Source organism: Acinonyx jubatus, chromosome A2 (genome assembly GCF_027475565.1).
Source record: "Acinonyx jubatus isolate Ajub_Pintada_27869175 chromosome A2, VMU_Ajub_asm_v1.0, whole genome shotgun sequence".
Classification (NCBI taxonomy): Eukaryota; Metazoa; Chordata; class Mammalia; order Carnivora; family Felidae; genus Acinonyx; species Acinonyx jubatus.
Genome location: NC_069383.1, coordinates 27,952,680 through 27,980,149, shown reverse-complemented (window position 1 = coordinate 27,980,149; position 27,470 = coordinate 27,952,680). Strand labels below are relative to the sequence as shown.

General features: G+C 38.6%; 1 protein-coding gene across 1 annotated transcript in view; it reads right to left on the bottom strand.

Annotated features, from left to right (window-relative positions):
* Window positions 1-14,803: 14,803 nt before the first annotated feature.
* Window positions 14,804-27,470, bottom strand: part of WASL (WASP like actin nucleation promoting factor) — a 61,208-nt gene continuing 48,541 nt past the window's right edge. Inside the window, exons 9-11 of the mRNA XM_027075388.2 lie at window positions 22,768-23,288; window positions 18,464-18,572; window positions 14,804-16,031 (exon numbers count right to left, since the gene is read on the bottom strand). Coding sequence (XP_026931189.1) covers window positions 15,970-16,031; window positions 18,464-18,572; window positions 22,768-23,288 — 692 coding nt within the window. The 3' untranslated portion in view covers window positions 14,804-15,969. The remainder of the gene's footprint in view (window positions 16,032-18,463; window positions 18,573-22,767; window positions 23,289-27,470) is intronic.

Sequence of the window (27,470 nt, the reverse complement as noted above, 5' to 3'; positions counted from 1 at the left end):
ATTATAGATATTATAGATATTAATATGTATTATGTAGATACATATATATATATTATACATATTATATATATAAGAGAGAGAAGATGCCAGGCTAAAAAAAGGGTCACATGATGAAGTCAGGGAACAAGGAAGGATATTTAAGTTTGTGGAAACAGAGCGATCTAGAAAATAGTTGAAAATCACAGGGTTTAATGTAATTCTGTAAAAACAAGGATTTGGTCAAGAGTTAATATTTCTGTCTTTTTTTATAGTATTGATGATTTTGGTGAATTGAAAATATAGCTATTGTATAGTTTCTGCATGGCCTACGTTTTTACAAAAATAGTCTGTGATCATCAAGAAAAATCAGAGTATACAGACAAGCAAAAGAACCTAAAGAATCCCCATAATCCTGCCCACACAGAACAACCACTGATGACCCGTTAGTGTATATGCTTTTAGGTTCTCCTTGAAGCATATTTAAATATACATATTACTTTGTTTTTTACAAAAAGGGGAAGATAGCATACATACCTTTATATAACCCACCATATTTTATGTAAGAAAGTTCAGTGACTGTTGGATAATTAGGTTATTTTGATTAGTCCTCTGATGTTGGATATATAGTTTGTTTTAACCCATCCCTTTGAGTTATTCTGACTTGCAGCTCTTCCAAAAAGCCCTTACAAGAACTGATTGACTGAATGATTGGCAGCTAAAAAGCCATCTCCCAGATAGACTGGGGTTGTGACCCATCATTGTGGTACACCCAAACTGGAAATTAGGTTTCAACCAAATTATCATGTTTACCAACTTTTTCGTGGCCAAATTATATGCCTATCTGAACCGCAGAGGCATGCATTAGTAAGATGTCTTTCAAAAACTTCATACTATTTTCTACTTATGAATAAAAAAAGCTGGGATGAACCGAGAGTTACAGGAGCCCAATCTGAGTGACTTAGTGCAAGCTAAGGAATGTGGACTTAATTATGAAAGTCTTGGGAGCATCAAAGAATTTCAAGAGGAGGAATGACATGATGTTTATAAAGGTTTTGAAAATATGACCTGTGTAACCAAGAGAAGGATGGATTCCGTGAGGTCCAGGCTTGTGGTAGGAAGACCAGTCGGGAGACCATTGCTATCATTTAAGAACAAAATGATACAGGGGCGCCTGGGTGGTTCAGTTGGTTAAGCGTCCGACTCTTGACTTTGTCTCAGGTCATGATTTCACAGTCTGTGAGTTCGAGCCCCATGTCAGGCTCTGTGCTGACAGTGCAGAGCCTGCTTAGAATTCCCCCCCCCCCTCTCTACCTCTCTCTGCCCTTCTCTCTCTCTCTTTCAAAACAAATAAATAAACCAAAAAAAAAAAAAAAGAATGAAACGACACAAATTTGAACTATGAACTCTGTGTAAGTGTAAAGGAGTCAAAACAGAGCAGAGACTAAGGAAGCACATATTCCACAGAATTTAGTAACGGGCTAGACGTAGGGGGCAGGGAGCAACAAAAGAGAGGAGTCTGTGTCGACACTTGTGTTCCTGGCCGGGCCATTTGGGTGGATAGCAGTGCCACAGAGTGGGACAGGAATGCAGCCGAACAGGTGCTGGAGGAAGAAAATGACTTCAGTTTTAAATACATTGTGACTGAAGTGCCTGTCCGTTTGACTGTGTGGGCGGGTCTAGAATGATGGGGATGAGATTCCTACTGGAAATGGGGGCTTGGGGGTCACATGGTATGAGTGGCATTTAGAGATGGCGGTTTGGGTGAGGACGGTCAGCGAGTGTGGAGAATGCAGAAGCATTCTGAGTGTAAGCGGTCAGAAGGAGAGGAGAATTGTGTGGCAGAGCACAGAGTTGCCCCAAGGAAGGTGCTGTCAGTGCCGTAAAATGTCTCAGCAAGTTTTGTCTCAGCCTGAAGGGGGTCACTTGAACTGGTGGTCTTGATGAGAGCAAATTCATGGGAGCAGTGGAGATGGAAATCGATTGTAGGGCTAGGGTGGGACATTCTCCAAGATGAGTGTAGTTCGGTGTTTCACTAAAGGGTCTACTGCTGGTGGACGGCCAGAGGGTCCCCAGACCTCAGAAGAGAAAAGGCACACCCTCCTGGTATGTCATTTTCACTTGACATGAGAAATTAAAATTATATTTTAGACACACACACATACACACACACGTAATCATTTTTACTTGATATGAAAAAATATTTATATTATTTACATACTTATATATAAATTTATAGATATATGTCAAGTAAAAATGACGTATGTGTATGTAGATACATATATATATATATCTATACACCCTGATTTTTGGAAGTTTGCATTATACCTCTTCACTTTTATGAAAGACCTATGTTAGTACCCATTTCCATCGACCAAAAGGAATCCAAAGAGGATTTTCATCTTTGAAAAAAACCCCAAAAACCCAAAACTGAGAAGAGCATTCAGTGTTTGTTTTGCAGTGAGCTAGTTAAGGGGTAAAGCACACCTCAGGCTGCGAGAGGGCCCAGCCAAGACCCCTCACCAGGACCTGTGTTCAGCATCTCAGCACCAAGCCTCCATAGCTTTGAACCACGTCTGTGAGCATCTGTGCTTTATCTCAATTTATTTCGTGCATTTGTTAGGAAGTTGTGTGCCAGAAAAAACTAGGAGAGGTTATTTTTTGGATCTGGGAATACTCACAAATTTTTCCATACAAATTAAGTCATTGCTTCTTTGCTTTATGCCATTTCCGCTTATGGAAGTTTTTATAGGAACACTCTAGGATAACTTTAGGGGGAAACTGCATGTATGTTCTAGATAAAGTCAGTTGGAAATCTCATTCCATCTCTGTGACAGGCCATGGTCTTCTGCAAGATTTCAGAGAATTCCTGGGATGGAGGAGAACTCCTCCTCATAGTTGTCTCTGGGTCCCTGCTCCGAGCCTGCATCTACCAAACCTATGATTTAATGGCCCTGGTGCAAATTATACTGACCTAATGTGGCGACTGACCCATGGCAATCAGCCCTCCTTCTTGATTTCCAAAGCCCCAACATTGCATGAAAATTGGGGAAACGAAGGAAGGTTGATATTAGAGCAACACAAACGACTTCAAACCAAACATGAGACCTTACTGTTGTGAGAAGTCCTCTGTCTAACTTACCGTCAGAGATTCCCTCCCCCCGCACGCCCCTGGCTATTTCATCCCACTTAATAGTCTGTGTTTTCTTGCTAGCGTATCACTTCCTTCCTCTTCTATCATGCTTCTGCATCACTACTGTCCCCCCTACATTACTTTCGGGAATTCAAGATTTGTTTCACTCTGTTATGCACAGCAAATTCAGCTCTCTCTGGTCCCATCCCAACAAGAAGTTCGGGTCTACCTTTGCACCTCCAAGCTAATTAGTGTGATGCAGATCCCATGAGCCCTTTATCTAACAGGAGCCATCCTAAAGTTATGGCTGTGAATAGAATTTCTCCCCCCTGGAAGATGCTATATGTTCTCCCAGAACAACACAAAAACCCTCACATAGTCACTCACAATCTATTATCTGGACTGTCGCTTCTGAACTGGTTTCTTCCTGACTGGTCGCTCTGCTTCCATTCCCACTCACCCCAACTTGTCTTTAACATGCTAGAGTGATTGATATTTGTCCAAAATGCACTTCTGATCACAGCAGCCACCTTTTGAAATTCTTCAGGGGTAGCTCATATTCTACAGAATAAAATTCAAATCCCTTTGCCTGGCAGACATGGCCCTGATGATCTCTCTGCCTCATTTCCACCGCTTGTCCACATGTGCTAACGCCGTCCTGAGCAACCTGCAGCTCCCAGAACAGGCGGTGGCCCCTCTTGACACACCCCTTTTCGCATACTTCTTACCTGCCTGGAATTCCCCTCCCACTCTTTAAATCTGGACAGCACCTAATTCATCCTGCAAGAGACCTTGAAAGACAAGTAGCTTATTGACCCAAGGAGATGGGAAAAAGGGCATCCTGCAGAAGAGCCTTGTTCTCCACAGTCTCCCTGGGTGACCTCATCCAAGCTGCTATCTTTAAATACTACTCATATCACATGACCTCCAAATCCTTACTGCCAGCACAAATAAACGCCCCCCGTGATTCTGAGCCCACACATTCACATTCAGACATGATGTATTTAAAACTGAACTCATCCTCCTCCTTCAATACCCACTCCTGTTATATTTCATTTTCCACAGTCTCACAATATATTTTGCTTTGCGCTGCGTACTATTTGTGTACATGTCTTAATCTTCCCACTGTCCTCCTGGACTATATATCCTGGAGACCAGAGACTATATCTTATCCTTATGCCTAATAAACAGCTAGCACTCAATACATGTATTTGAATAGATGGAGATATCAGCTACTCAGGGACAATGAGGAAGCAACGTGACAGTGTCTTCCCATCGTTCCTCCCAGAGTGGCCAACAGTGGGATGGGATCAAAAAGGAACATGGCTGGGAAATGAAGTTCTAGAGGAAGATTGGTCCCAGGTTTTAAGACAAGTCAGGACCTACACATGGAGGCTTAGGGGCTCCAAGGAGCACCCAATGATACCATTTCCTTTGTGAATATTGTAAGGCCAGAATTCTAAGAATATTAGCATCCTCTCTTGATGCCCCTCCTCCCTCAAAGCCCCCATCCCTTTTCTCTGTGTGATCTGGGAGCAGAGGTCAGGCTACGGTCACAAGTGGCCGTGCAAGCTATTGTCAGGAGAGCACTGGGGCCAGCCAGGGACTGACACTGGAAAATGAAAAGCCCTGCTCTCTAAAAGAACCATCTTGAGGTAAAATTAGTATAATCTTTAAAACCCTAAAGACAAATTTGCAGTCTAAAGTGGAGGGTTTTACTCTGATACATTCTCTGTTTGCATATTAGCTATTCTGCAGTAATTTTCAGACGACTAACCACGTGTTCCGGATGGAAACATTGTGCAATTAGCTATATAACCTTTACTATAAACTAAACAGTTTCTTAGCAACACAGCTGTCATGGGGTTATATATTTTGGATTTTTAAAAATTAGATGTGTCATTGACAAACATACAAGCTGTGGTCCAAATACTGCTGTCACGAGCACAAACCGCTAAATTTCCTCTCCTCCTGAATGAAATCTCAGATGATCCATCTGAGTGATCACTGTTATATAAACACAAAAACAGATGATCAAAAGTCAGTCTCAGGTTGCACTTTGCAAACTGCCCTCCCTGAATTTATCTGGGATTAACTCCTCTTCGAGCCCAGGGTTTGGTGGTGGCGGCACGCAGATTAAAAACCCGTGAATCCACGTAAGCGAATAAGCCGACGAGTGGCCGCTCAGAGGAACCCTTTGCAAACCCTTCAGCAAAATTGGGAACGTTAAACAACATTTTTTGGACACTTGGGGTTTTTTTTTGAAGGAAGAGTTGGGGGGGGGAACTGCATGTATTTATACATATTTATGATGGTCTTTTTAGAAGGTTTACCCTGGTTTTCTGCAGTTTTTGGTTCATCCACATGACAGCAGTGGGGGTTGTGGCTCCTACCCAGGACCAGCACAAAGCTGGAAATACCACATTCAGGAGGAGCAAGGTAATACATACCAACCCCCTCACTTATTTTTCTCTAAATGCTGCCAAGAATTTCTGGTGACTCTTTTCAGAGACACTCGTAGGACGTTTAACAGGAATCTTGATTTGTTAGGATGGAGAGCTATGCTTGTACTCAGAAGCTGTCAGTGGTGAACGTTGTTGTTAACGGCATGCAAATTTTTTTAACATAAGCCAAAAAAAAAAAAAAAGACAAAACAAAACCAGTTTTGCCTCCACATACGATATTCATAAGTTGGAAGTCACCGTTGGGGTGGTAAAAATATGAAATACATGGAAAATGCGTAAGGAAAGGAGACGCACTGGCACAGGTCACTTCAAGTTCAGAGAGAGGACTCTGAGGTAATTCCAAATAAATCCTTATGTCATCACTTATTAAGCATTTGGGATTACTCAAACGTGTTAGTTACCTAATCTAATATTTCAAATGGAAAAAAAATATTTTAGTGCCGGTGGAAGGGGGGAAATGGGGGTTGGGGATGAGCAAACCAAAGATGAATTATAAAAAATACTATATTCTATCCACTGAATACTCCCAAAATATGAGACTGCACTGATCTCACAACGTGCCTTGGCTTGCTTTAGTGGCTGCTGGTTGAGCTGCATGATTATAACATATTTTCCTTTTGTTGAGTTTTGTGTGTGTGTGTGTGTGTGTGTGTGTGTGTGTGTTTTCCTGGAAAACAGAATGAAACAGTTCCCTTTGGGCTCTTGCATGTGCATAAGCAGAACAATCCCAAGCTTTCTACTTTTGAAATGAAGCTATTGGAATAATATTTTTATTTTTTACCCAGACTATCACAGGTGACTTAATACACGTGGGAGGCAGGGAACTCTAGTGGTTAAAGACACAGCCTCTGTATTAAGACAGACTTAAGTCTGTGACTCAGCTCTGACAGTTAACAGCTTTTTAACTTTGTGCAAACTGTTTAACGTGTCTCATTTGCCTTAGTTGAAAAATTGGGACAACTTCCTGAAGCAAAATATTTCATGCAGTGTCCAACACTTAGTAAGTGCCCTAATAAATACTGGTTAGTATTAAAATGGATGCTTTTAAACATGACTATTCTCAAAGGAAAAACATCTCAAAAGAAAAATATCTGGGGATGGAGTAAGCATGGCCATGAGGCTTTTGGAAGATCCCTTAGATGGCTTCGTTATCAAAAAGTAGCCCAGTCTGCAACTGGATGAGTGCCCACATTACAGTTCCCTCTGCAGAAGGGGACAGGGCTGGGCGTGAATCCTTGAGGAAGTCAGAGAACTCTGGACACCAGGAAATGCAAACTAAGTGGTCAGGTGTTTGCTGTGCCCTCTGGGAAACGTGCTTATGAGAAAAGCGTTCATAACAATACTGGAATTAAAATTAAAACTTAATTTTAAAAAGTGAAAATAAAACAAAAACAAAAACAAAAACACTTGTATGGGCTGGTAAATGTATTGCCAATATTTGAAGGTGTTCTTGCTATTACTTCCATGAAGTTCCTGGGATCTTTGCTGGACTCCCTATTTCCCAATATCAACTCACAAGTTTCAAGAACACAAACATGCAAACCCAATCCTCTTCTGTGCATTGTATATTCCCAGCTCTCTTAATTACCTGTCAATTACTGTTCATTTCAGTTTCTGGGGAGGAATGTAGCAGGGAATGACAGAAACCATAGAACAAAAAATTGTATTGGGTAATTTCTAGGAGGGGTGAGCCCAAGGGAGATTGTTGCCACAATATTAAGACAAAGAGTAAAGCTGGAGAGTGATTGAAGGGGACGATGCTTTCAAGAGAAACAGTACCTCAGATGGGGAAACAATCTCCATAATTTTCTGAAAATTGTTTCTTCTGCCTTCCTGTTCAACATGGTGCAGTGGTTTCTATCTTTGAGGTAGATGTTGTGAAAAATTGCCAATGGGAATTTAAGTCTGGAAACCAAATAACTTGAGAACAAATTTTCTACATTTTGAACTGGCCATATTATTTTCGTTCCTCCAGAAGACTTGCCAGAACAGCTCTGGTAAGTCAATTAATACCACTGTCAAGGTCACATTAATTCAGGCCAGTTATTTTTGAAGAAACAGATAATAGTCTTAAGTATTGCTAGCACCTACACATCACTGAATAGTATGTTGAATATTGAGTCTACATGCCCAAAATTCCATGCCTAAGGCCTGGTTCTTTTTCCCAATTGTGAGGGGAAAAACAGCCATGGAGAAATCTTAACTTAGCACTGACAACTCTTGAAGGGTCAGTGATTTATTCAAACTCTTGCCATATGTATAAATTATACAGTAGTCCAAATTAACAACCCTGCTTTCATCAGCCTGTAGTCACCAAATCTTGAAACCAGCCTAAATCTTGAAACCAGCCCAGTCGAATCTTGAAACCATTCGACCCATTGCCAGTCTTGTGGATAATGATTATAAACATAAATCTTTTCCTTATCTTTTTGTTTCTCCCAAATTTTCTCATTAGATGCATTAATGTAAACTTTCTAAGAATCATGATGGCTTCACGATGGCTAAAATGCTATTTCTCCACCTAAATGGAGCCAGCCAAGTACTTGTGCACTAATTTCTCCTCCTTGTACCTGGGCAGGTTGTTTCTAATTTCCACAGGTCAGGGTGGTTCCATAAATATATTTGTATACATCAATATACGTAAATGTTCCTGCTCATGCACACCCATACAAAGACAATTTCTTTTTTTTTAATCTTTATTTTTGAGAGAGAGAGAGAGAGCAAGTAGGGGAGGAACAGAGAGAGAGGGAGACAGAATCCGAAGCAGGCTTCAGGCTCCCAACTGTCAGCACAGAGCCCGACGCAGGGCTTGAACTCAGGAACCACGAGTTCTTGATCTGAGTCAAAGTCAGTCGCTTAACCAACAGAGCCACCCAGGCGCCCCCAAAGACAATTTCTTAAATGACATTAATAATGTGGCTTCAAGGCTGCATCTCCAGTGACCTGCTAGAACAGACCTTGTATTTTTAGACAGGTCTGGAAGTGGCTCACATGGCCTCAACCATTGGTAGCCACACATGTGTATCTCCAACATTTAATGTCAAGGTTTTTCCAGTCTCCTTTCCTGTTTCACCAATGTGTGACTTTTGGCCACTCTTTTGTTATCAGTCATGAGCACACCTTCTATTCCTAAGCTGTTCCTAAGTGTCAAGGTAACTTAATAAACTACAAAAACCTGTTCAAAGCCGGCAGGGGAGGTGGAGAGCCTGATTTCTCAATGGGTCTTAGCATTATGTGGCCACATGAATTTTTATTATCTTAATCTAGAGATATATTAGTACAGAACAACAGATTTGTTTTATTCTGGGGTCTACTTCCAACTTACAGAAACAGTTTTTTGTTTTTTTTTTAATGTTTATTTTTGAGAGAGAGAGAGAGAGAGGGAGAGAGAGAGAGAAGAGTGCAAATGGGGGAAGGGCAGAGAGGGAGACACAGAATCCAAAGCAGGCTCCAAGCTGTCAGCACAGAGCCCAACATGGGGCTCGAACTCACAAACCGTGAGATCATGACCTGAGCTGAAGTCGGACGCTTAACTGACTGAGCCACCCAGGCATCCTCAACTTACAGTAACAATAATCATTTTAAGTAGTTTGGCTAAGTATTAGAATGATGATGCTTGCATTCAAGTGCACTCACCTAGTCGTTCCAAAAATATGATGCCTGGGGATTTTTGAAGAGCCAGGAACTTGAGACAGGAGAACATTTCTTTCTGTTCCTGTTCCTACTTGCTTTATTCACCAATTAATATTTTAGATTAATGTTTTAATTTAATATTCATTAAAGTTTAATTTAAAAACACAAGTTTCATTTAAAAACTTATGTATTTGAAAGCTTTCTGGGAAAAACTCTCAAAAAATTCCTTTAGTTTTTATACTGCCCATCCCTATCTTCAATTTTGTGGTGTATCTTATCAACGTGAAGATACAGCAATGGTTTCCAAGTGTGGAAAGATACTTGCTTTATTATGTCAACCGGTTTGTGTGTGGGGTCATTACTGAAATTCTAACTTAACACACATCACAAGCTAAGACCAAGATACGAAGGCACTGCTACATCTCAGTGTTAACCAGCCATGCAGTGGACAGAATACAACCACATTTCCCCCCTACAAGTTACCCTAGCTTCTCCAATGACCCACCAAATCCCATCTGTGTTAAGATGTCCATTAATGATTACAAGTAAGCTTTACAGAGTCAAAACTAAACTCAAACGCAAAATGTACTTGTGTCTCCCTACCCTTCTCAGCGGCATGATGTTTGGCTCTATTTAGATAGTTGGGAAATGAAGATCTGGAAAACCAAGTGATGGAAGTGGAAAGTGAGAGGAGGATACTGGGAGGGCTCAGTGGTGCACAGAGCTCTGTGCATGGTCTCGTGGCACAAACCACATCAGGCTGACCCAGGGATAGTGGTTGTAAACTTTAGGGCTCTGGTGCTGGCCTGAAGCTATCATTCGGCTCAGAATCAACTCAAATTTCCTAAACGTTTTTAGGCAGCAGGTCCTAACAAACATGTTCCGTAGCGTCCAGCCATTCAACCAAGGGCAAACAAGGCCACCTAAATAGAAGCATAATGTGCTCCATTTACCGGTGGCTTGGTAAGAAAATGGTTGCAATCTAGGACTATGCTTATTAAATCAGACTCTCTCATAATCACTTACCTGTTAATGTTAACTACACCACAACTTTTGTCAAATGTCCACAGCAAAGTTCAGAAAAGTCTTTTAAAAAAGAAAAAAAAAGCAACTGAATTTTCCATTTGAAAAGGCTGGTATAGATTTGTAGCTGAATATACAACTCAGAAAAAGCTGGCCCTTCTACATTTATACCTTTGCTTAATAAAACCAAATATCCTATTTTATCAACTTCTTTTTAACTGGGTATCACTCTCCAAAATAGAGATTTTAACACATTTAATTGCACTTGCTGAATGTTTACGCAATCCCAATCTTGAAACAAAAATCTGCTTGCAAATACTCTCCTTTCTATTTTCTGTCTCCTTAGACTCCCGCCCCAAAATGATAAAATAAATAAAAGTTGTCTCTTTTTAGGTTCAGAAGTGGAGTTAAGGAGCTAGAGTTCTTCACAGATCACTACAGAACTGAGACATTGTGAACACCTTTGTTTCCCTATAGTTAACTGGACCTGCTGATGCCTTTTCCTTTCACTTGTCTCCTTCAACACCACAAACACCGGAATACAAGCTTTACTTCCCTGCCTCTTTTCCGGGAAGGGTGAAGTATATGCCACTAAATTCGAATCTCCCCTGTCTCACTAATAAGAAAACCAGGAAGTTGGATTTAAAGTGTCCAGTTTGTCCTTGTCCTCTTGGAAGAACTCCCGGTCTTTAAATTGACAGTGCAGCTGTTGACTGAAAATTATACAGAAAGATTAATACATTCTCAAGCTAATTTTTTGTCAGGCAAGTTCAGTGTTAAGGGTTTACAAAACACTTACGTTTAGATACAGTCAATAGCTTTTACACCCATAAGAAACTAACAAAAATAAGTTGGATGTAGAATAAAAAGCTCTTTTTTTTTTTTAACCCAGTACGAAATGACAGGAGTGTCCTGTGATGACCGAATGCTTGGACAATGTAGGGTGGCCACCATCACTGAGCCAAACTATGATCACATGCTTCAGAGTCAGAGGCCGGCTCCTCAAAGCAAGCCAGCTTTCCCAGGCAGAGACGGGAACAGGATGCTGGTAGCTTCTACCAACACCCAGATGACATGTGAGAAAGGGTAAAATCTGTAGCCATAAATCTTTCAGAAACAAAGTAAATGTGCAATTTATTCATAATCTAAGAAATATACAGAAGAATAAAACAGCATTAAGGCGCATGGAAAAGAGCAACTGAACTGGCAGCCTGATCGGAATTCCACTATTAGCTCCTTCTAACAGACCTCAGGCGAGCCCCCACTTTGATGAGACTTGGCTTCATGGAACTCGATGGTCTCCAGCTGTCTTTCAGTTGTGAAATAAGTAGTTTAGATTGAAGGAGGGAGGGGCTCTACTTCACCGCAACCATATTTTAATGTCCATCACCTGTTTAGTCTTACTAAACAATTGCTTAAGTATGGTGATATTGATGCTTACGAATTCTTAGACTTAGGCTTTGATGAAAATCTTCACACAGGTAGCCATGACCAAGATAAAACTGAATTTAGGTCAAGACATGCCATCCAGGCCAAGATAGAAAGTAATGTCAATATGACACCTGGAACTTCCAGTTCCATAATGCAATCTGATACTGTTAAGATTAACTTCCTCTTGAGTAGAAAAATTTTTTAAAATCCTTACTAAAGTTAAGTGTAAGAAATTTTTGTGGTTGTTACAAAATTAAGGGACTTCAAATTTACTGGAAATACCCCAATACACGAAATGATTGTGTGTTATCCATATCCTGATTAGTCAATCTTGATGGCGGTACATATGACCAGTTAAGACTTACACTGGATGTGTGTGAAATTAAATGCTGCTTCAGTAGTTAGGATGGCCACTGATGTATGTTAAAAAGAAAAAAAAAAGAAGGAACGGCTGATTTATGTAGACATGTTTTGTAATAAAGCCAAAATTTTTAGTGGTCTCCTTCACGCAATGGAGGATACCATGTTATCATATGTAGAAGCAAAGGCAGTCTTAGCATTAACAGCAAAGTATGTCCCCAAATTTTCATAAGAGCCACTTTATTACACCTTTTCCCAATGGTTTCACTACAAAGCAAAGGTTAAAAAACATCCACCAATGAGGGGCACCTGGGTGGCTCAGTCATGATCTCACGGTCCGTGGGTTCAAGCCCCGCGTCGGGGCTATCTGTTGTCAGCACAGCACCAACTTTGGATTCTCCCTCTGTCCCCCTCTCTCTCTGCCTCTCCCCTGCTTGTGAGCTCTCTTTCAAAAATAAATATTAAAAAAAAAAAAAATCACAAATGAAAGCCCAAGAGATTATGAGAATGCTGTGTTTAGGAGGTAAGATTTAACAATAAAATAAGTGTGCCAAGTAAAATTTTTCTTTTCCATAGAGTTTTCTATTGTACTATAAATAGACTTTATCTCTATACTTGTCCTTTAAGAACTCCATTTCTAAAGGGCAGTTAAGTTATTTCAGGAATTTCTCCTTTGATTAGATAAATATAATGTGACAAGCCCAATTCTGAGGCATTTGTCTCTTAAAAATCGGTTTTAAAGTTTGGTTAATACTTTCCTAAGTATTCACATTGTACAACAGAAAGGAATTTTTAATAGAACATATAAATTTGGCTAAAGCTCTTAGAAGGCATTTTGCAGCATCCTACACACTAGATTCCATAGTTCAGTTTAATCTTCAGACACCCACTTGTGCCAGAGTCAGCAGAACAGAAAATTCTATTTATCAAAACTGAGGTTCCTGTTTAAAGTGCCATCTTGATACCATTTATGAAGAACCATTGAAGTCCCACGTGAACTGCTACATTTGGCTTCCACTGAAATTAGCGGTAAGCTTCAGCATCATTCTGATTGTAGGGAACCTCAACATTCTTGGTGTGCAAAAGAGCTGCGGTGTGACCCTGCGATGTGACTGCTCTGTGCCGCACAGCAGTGGCTTCCCGGGAGCTGCTGAGCAGCTGCCACGTTCCCCGGCAGAACAGGGAGGAACATTCTTTTGCCCACCGGTGTTTACTTCACGGCACACTCTCTCAGGGCGTGCGATCTGCTGAACACTTCGACCGTCATCACTCACTGCGCCATACCCTTACTCTAATCTACGGTTAAAGTTTCTTTTTACCCATTTTAATCTCTTAACATAAATAAAGAAAAACGCTTTTTTCGCCTATTTGGGTCAAATTAATTTTATTATGCTCCATGAATTGCCACCAGTGCAATATCCTATCACTATACATTTCGAAAAAATTCACATACTAAACAAAATTTCAGTTGATAAATGGAAACGAATGATTGAAAAGTCTTTATGAATCTCACACATACAATATGTGGCTAGCTGAAATTGTCTATCACATAGCACTTAGATATAAAAAGCCTCATGCTAGTCTGTTAAATGCGAAGGCTGTCAGACAATCGTTTAGCTGCGGTGACCGTGGGAGGCTCTCAGACAAAGCACAGGTGTGGTGCCGCCCACAGAGAAGCTGGTGAACAAGCTGGTGGCTGGAACATGCGGCCTGCACACCCGCAGTGGGTTCAGTCTTCATGCCGGGACTGAACCCCACAGCTGCTGTGTTTCAGCCAATGGGAATTTAGACTTTGGGCAACAACAACAGAAAGCCTTTTTTTTCTTTAAGAAGAATGAACCTGATTACCTTTGGCAAATTTTATACCCATCTTACACGTTAAAAGTTGTATTTCCAACTCAAGGAACTGATATCCTTTACTCAGAGCAGCTCCTGATAAATATAGATCACACCAAAGTTTGCCGGAAAACCCTGAATTCCTGGGCCAAAAGTTAAGAGAGATCTTAAACTGGCATTACCTTAAAGACATTTCCAGGATGTTTAAAATGGTTTTTTCAATAATGTCACAAAGAAAAAAAAATGAAAAATGTTGAATATTACTTAAAATAATTATAATGCTCTATTTACCATTTGCACAAATTCCTAATTCTATTGGTTAGTAGCTGTCCAGCCTCATCCACAGCAGACTCGGCGTCACTGAGCTCAAGCCACAGTAAAAATGAGAGTAAGCAGAAAAAGGTTTCCAGCAGCAGAGGGCACTGTTTTTGCAAGAAACCAAAAAGTCTAGAGTCTTTCCCGTGTTTAAATTACTCTTGCAAGAAAGGTAACATTCTTTGAATAACTTAACTATTTTACTGCACCACTTACTGCTTTCAGCAACAAAACCTTTTAAATTATTTCTTACGATAACTAGATGCATGATCACTAGAGATGATGTGATAACTGGTTAAAATTCAAGCCATATCTTGCAGGTCCAGCCTGTCAAGATCATGCCAATACTAGATTTTGGTCGGTACAATTCTAGAGAGCTTAATTTTTAGTTGGATATTGTGATTATAGTAATGAAATACATTTGGAACTACATTCTGCATATGACTCAATGTGAGAAAAATACGTGTCTGTATTTAAATCAGATCATTTTTCTACCTAAAATTTAAAATAGGTAGGTATGATAATTAGCACTATAAATATGAAAAAAACAACACCTTTAGGCAGATTAGTGTATTGTAGAGAGGCAAGGAAACCCTAATTTTAAGACATCATTTAGTATACATAACAAATGTGCAGGTTGTAAAGTTTTATTTATTTATTTATTTTAAATCTAGCATTCAGTTATGTCTCTCAAGAAATTTGACGTTGGGAACACCAATCTTTTAAGAAAAATGTAACTGTTCACCTGACAGTTGACAAAAACCTTGAGAAATTATAAAAGAGAAAAATTTAAATAGTGTACTAAGTTCAGCATTACAGTGTTTACCTTGGCCAGCTCAATTACATTTGTATGGTTGGTATTTCTGAATACCTCAACCCATACAACTACCCGATAATTCCACATCATTTCCATCATGTTCTGATTTTATAGCGTACTTAACCAAAACTGAAGTGACCATTATGTATTGCCTCCTTCAGTTCATGGAGAATATTACCCCTAAAATCCCCAAACTGCAAAAACTTAAATAACCATCGAAGATTGATACCAAAAATATTTTTAAATTTTTGCCAAAAAGAGCCTGACACATTTGCTATAGCATAAGAATAATCTCAGTCAAGTACAGGTAAGCAAGGTCTCCTTAGGATCCCAGCCTCCACATACCCCTCTGTACAGGAACAGGCAATATTGCCGGAAGAGGAGTGTTACGGGTTTTCCCGACTAGGGCCTCTGTAGTGGTCTTCCGTAGAGCATCCTGCTACAATTTGAGAACCTGCATCGGTGTAGTGATGTCTAGAGAACCGTGCAATGTGTCTGCTTCAACATTCATGTAGCATGGTGTTCAAAATGGAGGGGCTAAATAAACTAAGGTCTGCATCACTTAAAAAAGAATGTAGTGCTATACTAGATTTTAATAAGAAAATTTAGGTACAGAAAAAGTAGGGTATGAAAATAGTGTTTTCCTTCTGGCATTATAACTAAATTACATTAAGGTTTTTGTCAGTCTCACATATAATATTTAAACTCCCTTGTTGATGGAATGACAAATATTCACAAATTTAAGTGAGCATCCTGGTGTAAACTTGCACACAATGACAGGGAGTAGCTTTGTAGAGGATTTTGACAAACCTTTACAGATTAAATGAGGTATTGCACAGATTAATAAAAAAAAAAAAGCAAAAAAGGCAACAAAAATATACAGCAAATTGGTAGAACATTTACATGATAATTTTACAGAATCCATAGACAGAAAGTAGTGTTTAGTATTTCACCTTAAAAATATATATATAATATATAGATCAGTCTTCCCATTCATCATCGTCCTCAAAATCTTCTTCATCATCTTCATCCTCATCTTCATCTAAAAGAAAATCATCAAGTCAAACAATCAAAATATATGTATAAATAAAATAACATTACAGAATTCTTGGGTGATTTCTCCAATCGTTTAACTTCTGACACACAAACCATTCCATTGACACACAAACCAATCGAGTGACTAGGGTAATTTAAAAGGAATCAAATACAATACATATAAAGGGTATGATGGTCAGCTGAAGATTAGAACAGGAGTTAAGAAGTAAGTCCCTTAGTATCTATGTAAGGAATTTCAACTAGTGCTTCTTTATGTGTAAACCCTCATTTGGGTTGGCCTCTCTGAATTTTCACAGATCTCAAATCTAAGAAAGGCCCATTTAATTGACTACCTTTAAAGAAAAGTTGTAAAACAAACAAAAAAAACCCACCTGACTGAACAGATTGTTCGGCTAGCAATTCCACTTATAACTCCAGTGATAGGCAGGAAACTCACTGACACTGAGCCACTAAGGAAACAGAGCAGGTAGTCCAAATACTCAGCATCCCTTTCTACCCTCCTATTCTCTCCTGAACTCGGTAACATTGCTTTTTCCAGATCACCAATGACCGACCATTGCTAAAACTAAAGCTTGACTTCCTGTTCTCATTTTCTTGACAGATCATACTTTTGACCCATATCCTGACTCCTTCCTCCTTTAAACACTTCATGTGGCTTCTAGGATACTGCACTCTCCAGCCTTCAGAGCCTACTATAATCTCTTCTTCTCTATTTACATGCACTTCTTTAAGGATCCCAGCCAGTTCTGTAACTTTAAATACCATGCCTGTCTCAATGACATGCAAATTTCTATTACCAGTCCAGACCTCCTCCCTCAACTTCAGGCTCATAATCAAATGCCTGCACAACATCTACATTTGAATTTTTAGTAGGCATCTCAAATTTAGTATTTACAAAAACCAAACTCCCGATCTTTCCTCTCAAACCTGCTCCTCCTAAGTCTCATCCCACTCCGTTAATGAAAATTTCACCCCTTTCATACTCAAGTCAAAAATCTTGGGAGTCATCCCTCACTTTCTTTTTTCTAAACTTCACTTCCAATCCATCGGCAAACCCAATTATTTCCTCATTCACAATATACCTAGTATCCAATCTCTGCTCACTGGGGCTAACAATCTCATTCAAACCTCTACTATCTCTTGCTTGGATCATTGCCATCCCTCTGCTAAGGACCTTCCAATGACTTCCCATCACATTCATGGCCTCCAAAGCCTTACTACTGGCCTCCTGTACCTCTTGTACTTCAATGCCTTACTATTCTTTCCCCCTCTTCCTTACTCAGCCATACTGACCTCATCATTATTCATCAGCCTCAGGAACTTTGCACTTGCTGTTCTTTCTACCGGAATGAACACACTTTCCCCAATTTTCTACATGGTTTACTCCTTGAACTCCTTTTGGGCTTTTCTCCAATGTCACTTCAGTTAGGCTCATCCTATTTCAAAATGAACTTCCCTCCTACAGCTACAAGTCCCTAGATCTCCCTTTTCTGATTTATTTTTGCCCTTAGCACATATCACCGTTTAATATCTGTTTTTCTAATTTACTTTATTGTTGTTGTCTCTCACTGAAATGCATGCTCCATGGAGGCGGGGATTTTATTGTTTTTTAATTATTATCCTACAATAAATACCTACAGAATGAACTAGCCTATTCTAACTCTGTAACAGTGTTGGAATAAATATGTCTATTTAAAGAAAATAAATATTAGTAATAGATCTTAGATATGACTCATGAATTCTCTCCATAAAACAAAAAAATTGAGGTCCACAGTGAATAAATAATAATTCAATAAGAACAAAGATCAGATTCTAGTACAGCATACTGGGGAAGCTCTTTAGTAAACCTCAAGCACTACATCAGCTAGACCAATTGCTTTCTCTTTTGAAAGTAACATCCATTTATATGGTGGTGTACATATGCTTAATAATGGCCTCAAAATAGAACTAGTTTATTCAAATAAACCTTTTAGAAAATGACGAAAAAGAGGACACAAAACACTTCAGGATTCTTTAGCAAACCCCAGAAAACCTAATTTCTCAGCCCAAATTCTTACAAATCAGGGAAACCTGAATTTCTCATGTCACAAGAATGTCACAGGAATGGGATCCAGAATCTCAAGCTTTGTTTAGAGGTTTGACAGGCATTCTATTAGTATTCCCAGCATAGGAAATGAAACTGCTACTTTTCTGAAGTTGTTCTTCCAATTTATGCTTATGGCTATGGTGTACTAGAATCCATTAAACATCAGATAGACTAATCATGGTGGCAAAAACTTTTAAAAATTTGCCCTAATACCCACATCAGTGTTATTCAATAGCAGGGGGAAAGCGAGCAAAGTCTACCATAAAATAAAAAGAAAACAGAACTTCAAATATTAAAATTAAATATAAATGCACTCATATAAATAAATATACCTGAAGAATGAATGGCTTTGCTCCTTTTCTGCATCACTTCCATTAATGCACCCACAATTCCTGAAGTGGGGGCAGGTGTTGGTGGTGTAGACTCTTGGCCATCAGATACCTTGGAAAAGAAAGTGAGCAAAATTTAGAACTAAATCCTTAGCAAACACTTTTTGTCTCCAGAAAGTCTTACTTTTTTAGAATCACTTCCTATTTAAAAAAAGAAAGGGGGGGGGGAGGGGCGGAGAGCAAATAAGCCCAGGACAGGATTAACTAATTTAAGAAGAAATAAATTGTGCCTTAAAATAATTATTCAAAATATACGTCCTCTCCTTAATGTATAAAGCCATCAACACATTTCCAAATTTAAAATAACAAACCTTTTCCTAAATAATACTTGCCTTTGCAGTTGGATTACTTCTGTTCATTCTAGAACATAAAGCCTTAGCTGATGAAACTTTACAACTATTATCAAGGATCAGCATTTTATAAAAAATTAAGGTATATTCAGATTCTTAGAGTTGTTAGGTGAGAAGGACACTTAAGATATCTAAGAGCAACCGAAGAAACTTCTAATCTCCTAGAAAAACTCAGCTTCGCTAATAAGCTTATACCTTTGTATATTATATTTATAGTTCATATGGTACAAACTTATAAATATGTGTAATATATGTATATATATTATTATAACTCAAAATGAACTTTCCTTCTCATAGCATATAACTTCTCTTCAAGGAGCTCGGCCAGGTAACTTTCAAAATGTACCTACCTCACAAGGCAACCACTATCCCTAACTAAAGTACTTCTATCTAGTATCAACTACTTTTGGGGCGGGGGAAACAATATCAAGGGGTCTCATTAAAGTCGAGTACCTATACAAAATACTCCAATTCCAACTCTCATTAAAAAAGAGAAAATACAGGAAATCTGTAGAGATTCAGGAAAAAAATACATAATTTGGAAATTACTGCTCTAAGTGTACTTTGACTAAAATGAGAGGTCATTTATCCAAAATAACTCATTTTGTTAATTTTGTCTCTGGACTTACATGACCCATGTAAAGTAGAATATTAGTATACTTAAAAATGAAATTGTACAGCTCTTTTACTTGGATTCTTATCATTTCCCAAAGAAAAACTACTTTTTTAGGACAAACTTTTTATTTTGGCCTTTACAGCTCTTCTCCTAATACTACTTGTCTTTCTGGAGACTTAATAGGTCTTTTTCCTTTAAAAATATTCAAAGTAATTCCCCCATAAGATACTAATTCATTCATTAGTATTTAGGTTTGGGGAGGCTGGGTATTAACTACTCCTGGTATAGAAGTGCCACAAATGAAAAAGACAACAGAAACAGTTTCTGAGGTTTGAAGGTCAGCATGAGGCTCTGAAAGAAGTGTAGCAGCAGTAAGAAGAAACACTTAAGACACCCTTGAAGCAATGTGAGAATACACGGCACAGACCACAGGAGCACAACACTGACACAAACACGTTTTTGAAGGTACTTACTTGGATGGTGCTATCCAAGGTACTATGAACATGGAACTCAAAATCTATGTAAGTGAATAGTTACACCCTTCCTGCCAACTGTGATCTTGTGTTAGTCATATTCATCTGTGAATAAGTGACTTACATAGACTGTTTAAAGAAACATAGCTGGAGAAAATTCAACCACAGAACGGTTTTCTTAAAAAACGAGGTAAAGCTATGGACTCAGATCACATACAACATGCCAATAATTCACTGATTTATTCCTCTAGGATAATACTCTAAAATTAATTTTAAAAAGTGATTATTTAGGGGAAGAATGACCTACATTTAGAATAAAACATACTTTTCTCTCTAAAAGAAATGTAGAGAATGAAGAGAGTTGGGATGGGACGGGGAAGAAATGATGATGGGGAAAATAGGGAACTTAACTCAGTAATTTTTTTAATTAAGAAAAGAGGACAGACAAGGAGTGGGATTAAAAAAAATGAGAACACAATTTATTAAAAATAACCCCTTATGGGGCGCCTGGGTGGCGCAGTCGGTTAAGCGTCTGACTTCAGCCAGGTCACGATCTCGCGGTCTGTGAGTTCGAGCCTCGCGTCAGGCTCTGGGCTGATGGCTCGGAGCTTGGAGCCTGTTTCCGACTCTGTGTCTCCCTCTCTCTCTGCCTCTCCCCTGTTCATGCTCTGTCTCTCCCTGTCCCAAAAATAAATAAAAAACGTTGAAAAAAAATTTAAAAAAAAATAACCCCTTATTAGTAACAGCAAATGAGAGAAAGCAATAAAAGTTGATTGTGCAAGAGAGAAGAAATAGACAAGAGAAACAAAAAGAGAAGTTATGAGTGGCAGATGCAGGAATGAGTGACCCTGAGTCTGAGGTAAAGTCCATTAAAGCCTGCTACTCACCTGGGCTGTGGTCTTTTTTTTTTTTTTTTTTTTTACATAAATGTTTATTTATTTTTGAGAAAGAGAGAGAGAGAAAAGGTGCGTGAGAGAACGTGAGTGGGAAGTGGCAGAGAGAAAGGGAGACCGAGAATCCAAAGTGGGCGGCTCTGTGCTGACAGCAGAGAACTCCATGCAGGGCTTGAACTCCTGAACTGTGAGATCATGACCTGAGCCGAAGTTTGATGCTTAACTGACTGTGAGCTACCCAGGCACCCCTTTAATTTTGCCACTAATTCCTCCCACTAACAACTATTCGAAATTCTTCAACTGTTCCTGAGAACCCTTTAGTCTAAACTAAATGGGGAAAGGGAGCAGAGAAAACTGCTCACAGGTTGATCACATGGCAAGCAAAGACCTAGATACATTTTAAAGATCAGTTTTTAAAATCTGTGCTCTGCCAATGTTCAAGCGTTTCCATTCAGTCAGCTGTGTTCCCTATCCATCGTTCTCCTCCTAACCAAGCGTCGGAGATTTAGTTACCATAATTCCCTACATCACAAAATCATTTTCAATTAGAATCTCCTTTCACCTTCATTTACTGCACAGAAAAATCCACCACCCTCACCAACCCGAAGCCCTGGAGAGCAAATGTTCCTCTTGGAACTGAGAGACCATAAGTAAAAGCTCGGGAGTATGTGATGTAGGCAATTCAGATTCTAGAAAAGGGGTCAGCAAACTATTGCCCATGGGTCAAATCTAGCTCATCCTGTTTTTGTAGAACTTTTTTTTAATTTTTTTTAACGTTTATTGATTTTTGAGACAGAGAGAGACAGAGCATGAACGAGGGAGGGGCAGAGAGGGAGACACAGAATCGGAAACAGGCTCCAGGCTCCAGGTTCCGAGCCATCAGCCCAGAGCCTGACACGGGGCTCGAACTCACGGACCGCGAGATCATGACCTGAGCGAAGTCGGATGCTTAACTGACTGAGCCACCCAGGCGCCCCTTTGTAGAACTTTTAAAGTGAAAAACGATTTTTACATTTTTAAACAGTTGGAAGAAAATAAAAAGAATATTTGTGACATGTGAAAATTACATGAAATTCAAATTTCAGTGTCCATAAATAAAGCTTTATAGAACACAATCACGCCCAATTTTGCATCATGTATGCTGCTGCATTTGTAATACAAGGGCAAAGCTAAGAAGTTGTGACAGAGACCATACGGCCTGCAAGTCTAAAATATTTACCATTTGGTCGGTCCTTTAAAAAAAACCAGTTTGCCAACCTCTGCTCTAGAAGACTATATGATCACCTCTTCCAATACACAGGATCCAAAATTCTCTACCAACATTATCCAAAATTCTATTAGAACTCTTTCAAGTTTCTGCAGAGTCGGATTGTCTACGAATCTAAATTTCAGAACACAGAAACTTTACAATATCATTTAGTTTTCATAGTTAATGGTATGAACTTACCAAGATGATTATAATTGGTTACAAGCAGGGCTTTTACTTCTCCACAGTTTAAAGATTTATCTTTAAGTTCAAATAAATTTTATTCAGAAGTGAAGTCTAGAACACAGCAAACATACTATATATAATACTCCACTTACATGAAGTTCTAAGAACAGGCAACACTAATCTACAGTGATTAAAAATCAGATTAGTGATTTTTTTTTTTTTTTTTTGAGAGGGAGACAAATGGAAAGAGGCGTGAGGGAACTTTCTCTGGGGTGACATTCTAATTATAGAAGTATGGGCTACACAGGTATAGGGTATAAATGTGTGTGGTTCTAGTTTGTAAAAACATCAGAAATTCAATGGGTTAAACACCTGAATACCAAGGGAAAGAGCAAAAAATAAAGATTTTCCAAGTTGTCTCATAAATTACTTTAAAATTCCGTTAGGACAGAGCGTCTAAACTGAAACGAACAGATTACTTACAGATTTCAGCTGAATACCCTGTCGTATCTGGTCTAAAAGTGCATCCCTTCCGGAGCAGGACACAGGTCGACTGTTCTGTTCCACCTTTTTTAGCTGAGCACCCTCTCTAATTTGATCCAAAAGAGCTGCTTTGCTTCCTGGAGGAGGTGGAACCTGATGGTCACCGTCAGAAGGGAGGCCAGGCGGAGGTGGCGGCCCCGGGGGAGGCGGGGGCGGAGGTGGCGGGGGCGGTGCCGCTGAGCCGGCCAACGACAGAGGTGGAGGTGGCGGTGGAGGCCCCGACGGTGCTGAGGAGGGAAGGGCTGGAGGCGGAGGAGGGTACATCCTATTTGGTGGCGGTGGAGGGGCTCCCACACCTGGCCTGGACGGAGGCGGTGGCGGAGGCGCGGCGGTGGGAGCTCTAGAAGGTGGTGGAGGAGGAGCGCCTCTCCCCCTGGCGGGAGGGGGCGGGGGGCCTGAGCTGTGCGGGGGTGGGGGGGGAGGAGGCGGCCCTCCCCTAGACGGCGGTGGCGGCGGTGGCGCTGAAATAAAAACAGAAAAAAGAAACCGTGCTTTTCTCCGCCCCAAACATCACACTGAAGAAAAACTTACTTCAACACGTGTGAAAAGACATACGAGGGGAAAAAAAGGCCTCGTCTTTGTATTTTATTTTACAAGGACATGTGAGCACGGATGATATAATTCTATTTGGGAATACTCCTCTAAAGACCACTTTTCCTGTTTTTCTTGAAAAATATTAGCTGAAACTGTAGAATCTAGTTTTGAGGAATCAGCACCACTTCTGAAGGTACAGGAATAAACACTTCCTTATATAATAAAAACATCACAAAATCAAATACTGTGGTCAATTAGCATTATTTAGCATTTCAATAAAAATTAATGGATACCTTCCCTCTTTAAAGAATTGAGTTTATTTAATTTATAAAATTACTTTACATTCGGAATAAAATAGCTGGTGTTGCATAACCTATCAGAATTTATTCAAGTTAATCTGAGTTAAACCCAAATTGAATACTTTTTCTTTTAAAATTTAAAACTTTGTCACCTTACATTTATATTATATGGTCTATATTTTCTATAAATATAGTATATGTTATAATGAAATATACTATAATATGTAATAATATATATAATATTCTATATTTCCAGAAGATGGTCATTAACTCTAGTGATGGCAGTAAAGGGAGGCTGGTTGCTCAAGTGAAATGTTCAGCTACTTATTCAGGAGATGCAACCCACTATTAATAAATTAACTGAGAATTTCTACATTGAAACACTGGACTAAGTTATTGATAAAATATTAATATTATTCTAGTATTAATGATTTTCCCATTCTTATTCTACTTAAATAAAAATAAGGACAGAAATTCAAAGTACACATTTATTATTTTTGGAAGTATGATTTTACTAACAGTATGTACAAATTTACATAATAATGAACTTTATTATTTCTCCATTCCAAGACTGAAGAGGCAAATTAACTATTTTTAGGAGTAGAGAAATCCTAGAATTCATAAAAACTCTTTGTGTTTACTGATATAAACTATATCACTGATGGACAGTTCTACAATCTTACAAAATACAAATACCGATCTTAATTACAAATAACAACAAGCATCTTTAGATGTTCAATAATATGATGATACGGGGCAGGGGGTGGCGGAGCTGGGGGCCTCACTTCAAAGGAGATAAAATGGTATCTTCCAAATTAATTTGAGACGAACATGGGAAACATGCTATAAAAATATGCTATCAAATATAATCATAAATATTAGATAAAATATGCAGAAAGACCAATACTCACATTGTAAATGAGTAATACAATACTGTCTCCTTGTATACAAACTTTTACAAGTGAAATAATACATAGCTGCAAACAGGAGAGTTACCCTATTCAGGTGTCGGCCACCACAGGGAAGTTCCTATGATTTACGTCAAGGCACCCTGGAGGTCTGAGTGTTGCAGGTTCATCCAATTTTCTCACTAGATCCAAAGTGAGGACACTTACACTAACCTTGCTAAAAGCAAAGTCTTTTTCTAACATATTTTGTAATAAAAGAACAAAACCAGGAGGATATGACATATATGTAATCTGTGTACTCTCTGCATAAGACAGTACCTCAAATCCTTCAAGCAATTTTAATCAGGCTAAGGTTTACATTTCAAATAGCTATGATTTACTTGTTTGTTAATCAAGAGGAAAATACCCACCCTATTCTACTTTAAAAAGTATTAGTAAATAATTTCTCATTGTCTCTTTGAGGACTCTGGATCCACAATCTTTTATATGTAAAATGATGTATTTCTTCAGTAGAGAGAATAAAAGTTCTTTCAAACTTGCAGTAACTACATTTATTGGAATAATTTGGAGTCCAGCTATTACTCATTTAAACAGACACTAAATCACTGCCTAGGAAAAGGAAGCGTGAATTGATTGGGAGTAAATTATTACCTGGGTATAGCACAAGTTCAGCATCTCTACTGTCTTGAAAAGTGATGGAAAATGTCTCTATATTTTTGTGAGGAAAACATCTATTACCAACTTTGTTTTTTTATAGTCTGTATTATTTTTACATAAAAAGGTAAGTACGCAAAAGACATGCCATATCCTGATGTAAGAATATGAAAGAATTAAGAGGGAAGTACGGATGGCACAATAGGAGTTAGGTTTAGATGCACAAAAATGTCTAAGCAGACATCACGCACCATCAAGAGAAAATCGGATGGCCTACAGACTTGCAAAACTCTGAAAAGTCACCACAAACACCAGAATCAGGATGATAACAGTACTTAGATTTCTAAAAAATAAATAAAGTGAAACATATGAAACAAGTTACAACAAATAAAACTGTTCTTACTATCAGAGTTTAGTTAAAAAGGAAGAAAGACACGGAAAAAAATCTTGTCTTGATTGTATACTACAAAGAAAAGCTCCTATACTTAAAAATAATTATTATTGCAGATCAATATTAAGAATAATAGGTTAACTAATTTTCTAGATATGTGATATTTATAGGATTGGGAAGCAGAAATTATAAAATATAAATATAACTAAGGTTTAAAAGAAATGTAGTATTACATAAAATTCAGGAAACATTCAAGAGCTTCTCTCATGCACCCTCACCAAAGGAAAGCAAATAGAAAACTGCTATCTATTCAACACAAATTTAAACAGCTCTGACTAGGCACGTATAGAGCTGTGTGTTTATGTTTAGCACCCCCTCCTTGACTCAAATTAATGTAAAAATCTAGTACATTTCATATAGTTTACTGAAATGATGCTAAGTGTGAAAGGCAACCACTAGGAATGAGTATAATAAGTGACAATAAAAACAACAATGGTGCTGTGGTTAAGAGGTGTTTTTTAAAAATCCACAGAATTTCATTAGAATTGTCTAAACTATAGATGAAATATGAGCTCTGACTCATACAGAAATATATTTTTTTTATTTTACCATCTATGTGCCCAAAACATTAGTTTGAGTGAAGGGCAAAAAAAACCTCATTGTATGTTTAGATTTGGAAGCAGGATAAATGAACTCTAGCTTCTCTGAAAATAAACATATCAAAGCATGCATAATTTAGAGCACTGGGTCAAATAACATCCCACATATATACATACCACTGCATTGTGGTGGACCTACACAGCAGATTATTATGAGTTAATGGCCTTCAAAGAATACACACAAAATACGTTGGAAATCACAAGTCTACTACTTTTTATAAACCTGATTACATAATTTTATAAAATAAGTTTCAAGAGATTTGATTCAGTAGGTTTTACAAAATATATTTTTAAGACAACTTCATACATTTCTCCTCTAACTTTTTATACTTCTGAACACATTATATGTTCTGCCTGAAAACATTTCCCTAACAAATCATTAATTTTTATTTTTTTATTATTTTTTATTTATTTATTTTTTTTATTCTTTCTTTGAAAAATTTATCTTCCATAAAATCATTCTTTGGTGTCTAAAAGGTTCCCCACTGGGAGTTAGGTTCTTAAGTATGACAAGAATTTAACTTTGTTCCCAAAGCATGTTTTGTTTTTGTTTTTTTTTTTGTTTGTTTATTTTTATTTTTGAGAGAGAGAGAGAGAGAGAGAGCGAGCTCGTGCGAGCATGAGCAGGGGAGGGGCAGAGAGCGAGGGAGACACAGAATCTGAAGCAGGCTCCAGGCTCCAAGCTGTCAGCTGTCAGCACAGAGCACGACATGGGGCTCAAACACACAAACTGGAAGATCATGACCTGAGCCGAAGTTGGATGCTTCTTGACTCAGCCACCCAGGTGGCCCACACCCAAAGCATGTTTTTTAATGTCTGTGTATTTCTTTGGTTTTAAGTAATTCAATTAAGGAAAGATCTTGCCTAATTTGATGCTTTAAAAGCAGCTAGAATAATAAGCAGTCATAATAAAGTTTAAAAACCAAATCAGGGGTTGGGGGGTGGGGAAAATGGGAAATGGGCATTGAGGAAGGCACTTGGGATGAGCACTGGGTGTTGTATGTAAGTGATGAATCATGGGCATTTACTCCCGAAGCAAAGACTACACTGTATACACTGTATGTTAGCTAACTTGAAAATAAATTATTTAAAATAAACAAAGATTGATATTTGTAACTTAAAAAAAAAAAATCCAATCAAGTTAATCTAGACAACCCTCAGTCACAGGTATTCAGGTGTGAGGGCACATATATGGGTA